This window comes from Gobius niger, assembly GCF_951799975.1.
Source record: "Gobius niger genome assembly, chromosome: 18".
In the NCBI taxonomy this organism is placed as follows: domain Eukaryota; kingdom Metazoa; phylum Chordata; class Actinopteri; order Gobiiformes; family Gobiidae; genus Gobius; species Gobius niger.
In genome coordinates, this window is record NC_136869.1 from 3,870,005 (window position 1) to 3,882,674 (window position 12,670).

Here is a 12,670-nt window from a genome sequence, read left to right on the forward strand (position 1 = left end):
GTATGTTTCTCGTCCTAGCGCGGCAGATGATTGTTTATGAAGGCAAACTGTCTGCAACTTTTCCCCATAAACTACTGAAAAACTGTATGAAAGCAAAATAGGGACTAGATGCGAGTTGTCATTTTTATACTCACTACTGCCACCTCAGGACAAACGCCTAACTGCAGTTTCTATACTTTCATTTTCCAGTTATCTAGAGTGCTGTTGATTTCTGTTTTTTAAATTCATGCAGTCCTTATATTTGAAGAGTTTAGTGGTGCTAGGCTAGTGCTAGGCTAGTGCATGTCTATAGTAACTAGTAGCCTGCATTAAAAACCTCTTCAAAATCATCAGGTCGTCTTCCAAATTTTGCCATATCTGATTTGTAGAAAGCTTCTTTGTGAATTCCTCGTGTACTAACGCCGGCCGCAGGTAAACAAACTACTGTAGATCGGCAACCGAGCAGATCACTCCGCCGCTGCGTAGCTTACAACCAGGAAGCTGGTGCTGCTAAAATATAAGTTATTTTAAATCCAAAATGATTATATTTAAAAAAAAAAAAATTCAGTCAACACATATGGGTAGTCTGGCGTTATAAGTGATTTGCCTCAGGTGCTCTGTGCTTGGGTCAGACTGTTTTTAATGCAGGCTACTAGTTACCATAGACATGCACTAGCCTCGCACTAGCCTAGCACCACGAAACTCTTTAAATAAAAGAACTGCATGAATTGAAAATATATATTTCTTCAGAAATCAACAACACTCTCGAAAACTATCAAATGAGGCCCTATGTCAAAATTATCCCTTTTTTTGTGCATGTGCTTGTGCATGCAGGTCTGGGCTCAGTCTACACATTAGGACATCCCTGGAACATGTAGGGGGAGGAAAATACACATTTTTAAACATTTTTAAACAACTACAATCGTTTGATTGCAAGTAAATGAAGTGTACTTGCAATCTTAATTCAAGTGTAATTATCTTAATTCAAGTGTAATTATCTTGCCCCATGGAAAGATTTCTTGAAATTCGACTTGAACTAGACTAGAAAATGTCACTTGTCACTGTATTTCATATATCTTTTTGCAGTGTATCACACATAAGAAATTAACTCAAGCAGGTTTTACACATTTAAACTGATGAAGGCTCGTCCGGGTAATAAGATATTAAAAATATGAAGGCCTGAGGGGTCGATAAGGGGTTGTTTATATATTTAAAGAAAATGTTAGTTTTTTACTTATTTTTCCAAACGGGGCTGTTCGTGTAAAGGGGTAAAGCTGAGTGTTTATCTTTGTCCCAGTGGACCAGCTCGATCTGAAAATCAAAGACACTGGTTGGAGCTGGACTATCTGAATGCTCTGGTTTACAGTCTGGTTAATGCAAATATCATTTATATTCAGGACATTTGCACGTTGGCCGTTGCTTATCCACTTGTAACTTAATTATGACAGATGTTTCTCTCTTCTGTGTCGCTCTGTGTCTTTGTGTGGGATTGGATAGGTTTAATAGGACTTAAGCAATACTGTATTTCATTCCATGTCTTTGTAAATTGTGTAGAAAGCTCAACTATGGACTAAAACCAGCTATAAACTCTCAAACCTGCATTGCAACTCTGTTAAAGACTGCAGTCAGTTACATCATGTGTCATCTGTCTTTATACAAGCCTTTGTTTAGTGTGACAGTTCTTGCAATCTTTCCTCAGTCCTATTCATATTTTCCACCTTGTCCCGCCTGTTTCTATTTATTCTCCCTTCTGTTTGTTTCCTTGAAGAGCTTTTTCACGGCAGTAACACTCCTGTTCTTTTTCCAGATCCCGCTGTGTCGCGTGATACGCTTCAACATCGACTACACCATTCACTTCATCGAGGAGGTTGGGCCAGAGGTTTGTGTAAAAAAAAGAAAAGAAAAAGAAAACCGACATCTTTATCTACTCCTGTTATTCACTCCTTGTCTTTATCTGCACCGCTGAGCCCCGCCTAACCCCCAGACCCCCGCGAACCGCTAAGCTAGGTGCTAATCCTGTTAGAGGAGCAGCAGAGAGTGGGGTTTAAGCGGCGGGTTCAGGTCGGCTGCATCGATAAAACCCCGAGACTCGGGCGATAAAGTTACAGCGGGATTTGCTTATCGCGCGGATCTACATGAAGAGACGCTCCCTGGCATTAAGACACTTTTTATTCAGGGAGATAAGGAACTAGCTTGAACTTACTAAAACAGAGAAGACTCCACTGGAGGAAGGATTTTAGAGGAATTGTGGAAAGATGGCTGGTTTGTGATGAAATTAAAGGGACTATCTCACCGGCCTGAATAGTCTCGGTGAAAACTAACTACGATTTCAGCGGAGACTGCATGGAGACTTGAAAAAGTGTTCATGCATGATATCTTACTATTTGAGGGAATTTCGCCTCAGTCATACAACAAAGAGGTAAAAAATACTCTTAAAGGAACAGGCCACCATTTTTCCACACTGAGATATGTTCTTACCTGAGCTTAGATGAGTTGATACGTACCTGTCTGGTCTTTGTGCGTGCCCTCAGTCACGCAAACGACCAAAGATGTTGTTAGCATTTGGCCTCTCCCAATGTATTCCTATAGCTCCAAACAGGGGTGAAGTTAGAAGCTACCACGCTCTTTCATGGGCACACACAGGGACCAGACAGGTACGTATCAACTCATCTAAGCTCAGGTAAGAACATATCTCAGTATGGAAGAACGACCTTCAACCTTTCCAACCTTTTTTACCCGACAAGCTACTTTTACACAACCGGAACGTCGGCGAGCTATTTGTGCTACTTGTGCTTTAAAAAACACTATAAAATGCGACTTAGGTGGACTTCACCGTGGAGAATGAGTAGCCAAGATAGTATTTCAAAGAAAATGACTTGAGTTTCATGCTGATACTTTACAATCTTGACCCAACTGTTCACAGATTGTGTTCACCGTGTTCAGAAAAAACAGAAAATGCATAATAGTAGAGTTATCATTCGTATAGAGATGTAGAAAGTATTTGGCGCCGCGCTATAAAAGCCTGGCGAGCTACTGGTTGGAGATCGAGGAAAGGTTGAGGACAGTTGTCAATGTCAACTTTATTTCTATACCACATTTACAATGCGAAGAGCCCAAAGTGCTTTACAAATTTACAAGAAAAACACAGTAAAATAAAACAGGAGCACAAACGTATATGTACAAAAGGCAAACGATTAGTATTTGCAGCATTGCCACGGCTGCTTGAGGCGGAGCAGACGTCTCGGAGACCATGCAGAGACTCCACTGAAATCGATCCTGTTCGTTTTCACCGAGACTCGGGACTGTTAGAGAATTAACAATGGTGTTCGAGAGGATAGATGAAGAATAGGCCGCAGTCTGGATGTCTTATACAGGAGATGTTTATTTACTATCGGTACGGGACCCGGAGACATGAACTCGAGACATTGCACTAGTCTTACCATTCAAGTCTGTCTATGCTTCCACAGAAAAGGGATAAATACCCTCTGGAGCATCAGGCGAGTAGGCGCCTGAGCACCACAGTCAAAGCTATGACAGAGATTGTACGACTGTATAGCTCGACCTACGGATAAATAGCGATTTAATGTTATCTTCTAACGGGGACGTCTTTGAGACATCTCCATAACCAGCAGTGACTCTAGTCTCCAACTACTCTCCAGACTGGTGAGATAGGCCCTTTGTATGAGCGCAATGTATGATTCTCCTGTCAATTGTAGACAGAGGTGGTAAAGTGTCACTCCCTGCAAATTTACAAGTCAGTTCTCAGGAGTGTAACGCTCACACTGACTAAACTATTCAGTGCGGTTTTCTGATGAACTGTGATGCACATTAGTAGGGCTGCATACTTAATTGAAACTTGGGTATGGTTATTACACTTACAAAAATAGTCAGCACAGAAAATTATTCTTAAAGGGATATTTCAGGATTTTTGACACAGGGCCTCATTTCCTAGTTATTAAGTGTTGCTGATTTCTGGAGATATATTTTTGTAATTCATGCAGTTCTTATGTTTGAAGAGTTACGTGGTGCTAGGCTAGTGCATTTCTACGGTATCAGCTAGCCTGCATTAAAAACAGTCTGACCCGCTCCACAGAGCACCTGAGGCAAATCACTTATAACACCAGACTAACCATATAAATGTGTCGATAGAGTAATGACTTATATTTGACTCATACATCAGCTTCGTGGTTGTGTAAGCTACGCAGCGGCGGAGGGATCTGCTAGAAAATAGTCCCTCAAAATGCGATTATTTATGTGATGCAGGTCAGTTATATTCCAAAAATTATCGACACAAACATTTATATGGTTAGTCTGGTGTTATAAGTGATTTGCCTCAGGTGCACTGTGGAGCGGGTCACACTGTTTTTAATGGAGGCTAGCTGATACCATAGAAATGCGCTAGCCTAGCACAAGCCTAGCGAAACTCTTCAAACATAAGAACTGCATGAATTACAAAAAAAAATGTCTCCAGAAATCACGCCAGACTAACCATATTGTGTCGATAGAATAATTATTGGAATATAACTGACCTTGCGTCACATGAATGATCTCATTTTGAGGGACTATTTTCTGGCAGATCACTCCGCCGATGCGTAGCTTATACAACCACAAAGCTGATGCTGCTCAAATATAAGGTAATTTTAAAGGCAAAATAGTTAAAATTATTCCATCGACACAGACATTTATATGGTTAGTCTGGCGTTATAAGGGATTTGCCTCAGGTGCACTGTGGAGCGGGTCAGACTGTTTTTAATGCAGGCTAGCTGATACCATAGAAATGAGCTAGCCTAGCGCCACGAAACTCTTCAAATATACGAAGAAAAAAATATCTCCAGAAATCAGCAACACTCTGGATAAGTAGGAAATGAGGCCCTATGTCAAAAATCTTGAAATATCGCTTTAAGGGTGCACAAACCTCCCAACCTCATTTTTTTCCTTCCATTTCAGACTCATGTTCACTCCCAGAAGTCCAGCTAAACCCTCTCCACGTCGCCTTGTTTCATTTCAGAAATCTATGCGATCAAATGCCGCCATTTTAAACCCACCAGTAATCAATCAGTGTTTATCAAATGTATTATAATGACGCTCGTGTGACTCGAAAAGACATTACCGCTACTGTTCTCGTCTCAGGTGTGCGAAAACTCAGACTCGCTTAAACAAAACACATTTTTCACTCCCTTTTGTCGCGTCGGACGCCTTATTAGATTCCAAAAACATTTGTTAATGGGGCTTGTTAATGATTAGTTTCTGACACAGATGTTGCGCGTCGACTGTTTCGACTGGGGAACAGCAAACAGATTGCCGCTGCTGGTTAATGGGGCTGAGATGAATTGTATTGAAAACCGACGCTGAAATCTAATATTTGTCGTCGACGTGTGCCGGAGCGACGCCTTTCGCTTTTATTTCCCATTGTTTAATCACAGCAGTTTCCTTGTTATCGAGTTTGACAGCAGCTTGTTTCCAACCAGCATCTGGCTCTGAGCAATCAGTCACAAATTGCCTTTTTATTGTCCTTCCATCGAGATTGATTTTATTGATTGAAATTGTGAAAAGTGGCAGCACGGAGCTTTCACGTAATGTATTTAACACTTAAGGTAATAATGTATCTTTGTTTTCAAACGTCTACATCTCTCACAGTCGTCATGCAGGGTTTGAACAAAGGCCTTAAATGTCATCAAGAAGCCAACAATACAATGAAATGTACTTGGATGAGAAAAACCTGTTTTTGATTTTTGACTATTTTTCAAAGAATATGAAAGACAACTCAGAAGTTTTTTTTTCACTCATAGTTAGTGGTTGTGTGAAGCCATTTATGGTTTGGTTATGGCTCAACTGAGTTTGCTATTTTCAAATCATATTGAAAAAAGACCTACAAGTTCCTGGAACTTACAGGAACTGGAGGCTTTTTGCCAATATGAATGGGCCGCTTTACCCTTAGATTATATGCAGAACCTTCTCCACAACTACCACAAAAGACTCCAAGCTGTCATTGATGTTAAAGCAGTACTGAGTAACTCATGCCCCTAGAGGCCATAAACGCCACTGCAGGTGTCGTAAGCATGTCTTTTTTACTCATTAATTGTCAGTGAGAGTAAATACTACACTGACAGAAAAGACAAAGGGACAGAGGGATATTGTGGCTGTAAATACTGTTTAAGTGGCGTTAGCTCGCAGTTAGCTTTGTCCGTTAGCCTGTTAGCTTCTTCTTCGTGATTCCATTAGATACGGAGAGAGAGACACCGGGGAAGATGAAAGACCCCCAAGTCATCCCATTAATACTTGTATAACCCCCAGAGGGACTACGAAAAGGGTTTTAGTACTGCTTAAAGGAACAGGCCACTGTTTTTCCATTCTGAGATATGTTCTTACCTGAGCTTAGGCAAGTTGATGCGTACCTGTCTGGTCTTTGTGCCCGTGGAAGAGTAAATAGGTTTGGTATGGAGCTTTTATGTTACTATAGCAGTGGTCTCCAACATCCCCCCCCCTTATGAGCTGTCTTTAGGTCACAAAAAATCAAAATATGAAGATTATTAGTTTTGTAAGTGTGTCTGTAAGTGGCCCAGACTTTACACACTTTACTAACATCGCAGTGTTATGTACAAACATTTTTTTGTCGCTGAAGCCTGTACTTTTTGTCTCCTGCAGAACTACTGTGTGCGTGGCCTGGAGCTGTTCTCGTCCTATCTGTTCCAGGACATTCTCGAGCTGTACGACTGGAATCTCACTGGTGAGGGACTAAAAGTCACCCACAGTTTAGGGATTTTGATACAGTGTGTTGTAGTTGGAGCAATAGACTGACAAACCAAAAAGCTAGGACAGAAAACTTGGTGAAAACTTTGCTTTATAAAACTTTATGCATGGACTAAAACGGCTATTTACAAAATCCAAGGGGTTTCAGCGCTTTTCTAGATCCAGAAATCCCCCAGTTTATGCTATTGAAAGTAAAGTCTATGGCTTCCACAAGACTAGACCAAGATCAAGTCAAACAATGTGCTTTAAATAGCCGTGAACCTGGACTAAATTATCACTTAACTATGACTGAAAACACATCCAACTGCATGTTTTGCCGAAATTTCTTATGAATTTGTTGTCAATTTTACACACATAATGGTCAAAAGTTGCCCAATGTGTCAAATTTACTGTAAAATATCAAAGCTTTACTTCATTCCTCTGCTTAATCTAATGTTTGCAGGTCTTTAGAAGTCTATAAACAGATAAACCCACAGCTGTCTTTTCTCTCAGGCCCGGATGAAGAGATCGAGACGCCCCAATGTCAGCGCTTCCACTTCATGCCTCGTTTCGTCAGATTTCTACCGGGTAAGACCATTTACTCTCTTTTATTCTGTTTGTTTGAGGATTGCAGATTGCTTTGGGTACGTCTCAAAGCCTCTAAATGCACAGTAATTATGCTTAAAGTGAAACGCTGATGTAGTTTATCAGAAGAAGATGATGTAAAGCATGATGTAATGTGTAATTTTCCCTCTAATCAATGAGAACGACTCTGAATGACCTCTATCCGCCTTCAGTGTAGATTCTTATGCCCTTGTGCACTCACCTGCAGTTCCTCCTCTGTCCACTTGATGGCGGTGTTGCTCTTCGGAAGCGCCTCGGTTTGTTTTGACAGCTCACGCCACCTACTGTACCTTCCCTCCATCAAAACGGCAGCACGGACAGGGATTTGTGAACTACAGTTGATTAGGTTTTCTTCTTATAACAATCATTTCAAGCGCTGATATAAGAATAGGAGTCTGATAATGTTTTAAAGCGAGGTCTGATTTAGTTTAGACAATATAACATTTACCCGATAGAATCCTAATGTTTGTGAAATGATTAGATTGTCTTAATGTTCCCAGTTATCGCACTTTTATGTTGAATGTAAACAATTGCTCCAAAAGCGATCTGACCTTTTTGAAAAAAGGTACAGTTTGTTAAAGCGTAGCGATGTTCTGCTGAAAACAACTCTGACCTTTGCATTTTGAGTTCTTGCAATGACAAATAGATGTGTTATGGCTAGGATTGTACTAACTGTACAAATTAACTGTTATTATGTAACCGGTTAAGCACTCTTTGTCAACTCTGCTGCTTGCACTTAATATTTATTTTTATCCAGGAGGGCTTCATTCTTTCATTTCTTTTCCATATAAAGTTATTTTAGCAAAATGTATAAAGTTTGGCAACGCTTTTACTCTTATAATCAGCGGACACTGACTGACAGGCGTCTCCAGCTTCTCTCACATCTGTTTTAATATGGCGTTAGATTAATCTTCATGGGATCTATAAAAACAAAAGACTTGACGGCGGAGGGATACAGCAGTGTACAGGGATGAGGCGGCGTAATACATGCCCCGCACATAAACAAAACAAGAGATGCTGGAGAAAGAAGACAAGTCCTGCCTTTACAAACAAAGCGTATGGATCATCGCGGCTCTAAAGCAGGGGTCCTCAAACCTTTTTGGGGCCACATTATCGTTCCTGACTGTGATGGGGGGCCGGGCCCGGGTTGGCTATAACATAGGTTTGTATGACCCAGACCAAAATGCAGCAGGGCCTCATTGTGAAGGAGTCCACACTTCTGTCTCCACAGGATCAACACTTGATTCCAGGCACATATTTGTTTAGCCGTAGTGCAGGGGTGTCGAAGTCGTTTGGGTCAAGGGCCCCCACGGCGGGTCGCGGGCCGCATATATTTTTAAGGACTTATTGTGCTTCTGTGTCACATGTTTCTCAAAGTGATACATGAAGTCGTTATTCATTCACTCCACATCCAATGGCAGTAAGTTACTACCACGGACCTTGACCTTGACACATGTGCTGTAGTGGTTTGCAAAAATAGTAATCACACGTTGTCTTAGTATTACATGTATTTTTATTTTCAAATAAAACATCATTGCGTAATGTTATTAAAGTAATAACGGCTTACACTTGTATTTTGCTTTACCAGCCTGTGTCACAAGTTTCTCAAAGTTCACTGTAGTCATTATTCATTCACTCCTCACTCTGTGGTGGTAAGCTTCATTTACCACGTGGCTATAATGTGTTGTTTATATCCTGATCCCTTATGTCAGTGCCCTCCACTGGACACGTGTGGAATTCTTTTTTATTTATTTAAGTTCCCAGCTAGTGTCTGGAATGAGTATACTGGTTATTTAGCAAACACAGGAATGGGCTAGAGACTTACTTTTTTTTTTGACATACTCAGGGCTTTGTGCTATGCAAGTTTTTAACTCTTCCAACGGTCTTATGGCCACGGAATCCAAATTTGTATTTTAACACTTGTTTCCTTTATTGTATTTTTGTTGTAATTAATAAAGAAATGTATGAAAAAAAAAAAAAGTCAAGGGCCGGGTTAAACCATCTCCATAGTTTGAGGACCCCTGCTCTAAGGGTTCTGTGCAGTTCATACGACGCAAGTGAGATCGGGGAGAAAGGCTGACTTTCGATCTGCAACAAAAGCAACGAATAAAAGCGATGAAACATGAAAAAACAATGAACTATGACAAAAAAGCAGCAAAAATGTGACATACAAACGACGACAACGAAAAAGTTCTGATCAGTTTTCTCACATATTGCTTGCCTTTTACATATCCGCAGCAGTATTTTTGCCTGTGTAGAATAGTTTAGTGACTTAATTGCCCTCGCGGCTGCTTTTTACAACAGCAGACCCCCAGTGCAGGGTCGAGTCTGCAGTGGAGCCACAAGGTGAAATCCACATTCAAATGTTCAGGTTTTCCTCCGTGAGCTTCGCTTTTGAGGCCAAGGCTTTCATCGGTGAAAGTGCTTTGTTCAGCCAGCCACAGGAGCCGCAACTCCTCTGATAAAAGTTTCATTTCCTCAACTCTCGCTGTTAAATTTGAGATTTTTTGTGTGTTTTTTTTTTTTTTTTAAATCAATTATCTCCACAGACAAAGGGGTTTTGTGCCATTCATGCCGCTCCGCTTTACCTCAGTGTCTGAAACGTGATTCATTTTGTCCTTGAAGATATTTGACTCCTGTTGTCGTTTCACCAAAATATATGATCATTTTAGTCCTAATATCAGTGGTGGCTGTAGAAAATGACAAACTTTTCTGTGTTAAAAGAAACCTAAGCCAAATAATATACTTATTATAAACCATATTGTCCCGACTATAAGTCGCACTTGAGTATAAGTCGCACCCCCAGCCAAACTATGAAAAAGTGTGATTTATAATCTGGAAAATACGGTATATCAGTATCATAAGATAAGTTAGACAATGAACACAAGATGGCGCCGGTCACCGTGTGTTTATGAATAGGGTGAATATAGTCTGGAAAATATGGTATATATATATATATATATATATCAGGCCGATATTTGTGTATTTTCAATATTGACTAACGGCCGATAAAAAGGCAGATTTCTCAGGAAATGAAAGTGATGGAGACTTCCTGTTTTTTGTGTTGGAAATCAGAGCTTTAAAATCTGCCCTAACACAACTTGCTTGGTCTGGCGTTCTCTGAAGTAACTACATGAATATACAGTGCCCCCTGCTGTCACAGTTTCAAGTTCAAGTTTCAAGTTTAATGGTTTTGTATCGCCCAATATCACAACTGAAGTCGCCTCACAGGGTTGCACCAAACATTAAGGCAATAAAACAGAGCAATAAATATGACAATTAAAAGTTCAGGTGAATCCAGTTCAACATTGACATATTTAGAAGCATCATACACAGGATTATAGCAAAAACAGTGTTAGTGCATATCATTGGCCTTTAGAAAAACCCATATTGGTCGACCTCTATTAGATATATTTCTATATATTTTTCGATGATCGAAACCTTTACTATAATAAATCAATGTTTAACTTACTAAAAGCTAATTGAGAAGTAAAAAAAGACATCAAATTCAATTTATTTCTGTATCAATGACCCCAACAATTCATATCGGTCAGGCCCTACTACAAACAACATATACACTAGGGCTGAAAGAATAAAACTGCACACTCTTGTATTTTATTTTATTTTTTTCTGAAAAATGCTAGGTTTTCACTGAACCTGTAGTTGATATGTGGCATATATATCGAGATATGAAATTTTGTCCATTTCGTTCAGCCGTAGTATCAATATTGAGATATGAACATTCAAAATAATCAAATCAAGATATGAACTATATAGATTTTCATCAATAAAACTGCACTGTTTTGTATTATGATTTTATTTTTCAGAAGAATGCTTGGTTTTCACCTAACCCATAGTTATATCGTATTGTATCGTATCGATATCTGGCATAAATATCGAGATATGAAGTTTTGTCCATATTGTTCAGCCCTGATATGCACTGTGACTGTAAAATCCTTCTTGTTTGAGCGCCTGCAAAGATTTTCTGAAATGCATGAGATCGTCGTTATAGTTTCGCTTTGGCAATGAGAGGTTTGGGAGCGTTTGGTTTCACTTCTGCCACCTACTGATGAAAACAAGTCGTACAGAATTACTAACCGTGCTCCTGGGGTTCTTGATTTGGGATGTTTTCTTGTAGTTTTAAACAAGTCCTGCCTCTTTCTCAGATGTGGGCTAACTCTAAACGTCGTCTCTTCCTCAGACGGGGGTAAGGAGGTGCTGTCCATGCACCAGGTCCTGCTGTACGTCCTCCGCAGCAGCCCGCCGCTGGTTCCCGAGGAGCAGATCGCCGACATGCTGCAGTGGGAGGAGCTGGAGTGGCAGAAATACGCCGAGGAGTGCAAGGGCATGATCGTCACCAACCCCGGCATGGTGAGAAAACACATTATTATAAAGTGCAGTTCTACTCGTCCTATCCACATGTCATTGACGTGTAGAACAGAGGTGGTCAAAGTGCAGTTTTACCACGACGCTGCTAATGCTATCGCTAAGCTATTTCCAAAGTAGCTTAGCGATAGCATAGGAGTCTGTTCTTCTGTTTGTGCATAATAATTAGCCATGTGCTGCTTGTGTTCCTAAATCCGGAAAGGCCTTTAGAGCAGATTGAGGTGAAACAATAATATATTCTGCTGTCGTTTTGTAAAGAGGTGGAAAATACTACTATTCTGGGGAAAAAAATGTTGATGGCAAGTATATTTGTAGAGCATAATTCACACATGAGGCATTTCAAAGTGCTTCACCGTTACATAAAATTACTTGAAGGCAGCCGATAAATACTTTCAGTCTCACATGCAGCTATAAAAAAACTGTTTTCAGCCTGGATTTGAACATTGAGTTGAGGCCTGTCTCACATCCTCATGAAGACTGTTCCATGACACTAAAACACAGCCTCACCGTGTTTATTATTGACTGCTGGGATCCCTGAAGTTCTCAGGGGCCGAGATGGTTCATATGGCTCTAACACAGGGGGGGCAATTAATTTTCATAAGGGGCCACATGAGAAGCAACAATAGCTCAAGCTTATATCGGGATAAAAGTATGATATATGGGGAGTGTATCGCCGGGTCCATAAACAAAAGCTCCAAAATAAAAAAATGTTTTGATTGGGAAAATACATTGATGACTTTAATAGTGAGCCTGACAGGACTGTAGCCTCATAATAACGGCTTACACTTTACAAGCCTGTGTCACAAGTCACATTGTAGTCAATATTCATTCACTCCACACTCCGTGGTAGTAAGCTACTATTGTAGCCATAGCTGCCCAGGGGCAGACTGTCCATTTCCCACTTGCAAGTCACACAATGTGTTGTTTATATCCTGATTTCTTATCATATCAG

At 40.3% G+C, this 12,670-nt stretch overlaps 1 protein-coding gene across 1 annotated transcript in view; it reads left to right on the top strand.

Moving 5' to 3' along the window:
• drosha (drosha ribonuclease III) overlaps positions 1 to 12,670 on the top strand; it is a 256,825-nt gene that overhangs the window by 15,701 nt on the left and 228,454 nt on the right. The window contains exons 10-13 of the mRNA XM_079576148.1: positions 1,787 to 1,858; positions 6,625 to 6,706; positions 7,222 to 7,296; positions 11,534 to 11,703. Coding sequence (XP_079432274.1) covers positions 1,787 to 1,858; positions 6,625 to 6,706; positions 7,222 to 7,296; positions 11,534 to 11,703 — 399 coding nt within the window. The remainder of the gene's footprint in view (positions 1 to 1,786; positions 1,859 to 6,624; positions 6,707 to 7,221; positions 7,297 to 11,533; positions 11,704 to 12,670) is intronic.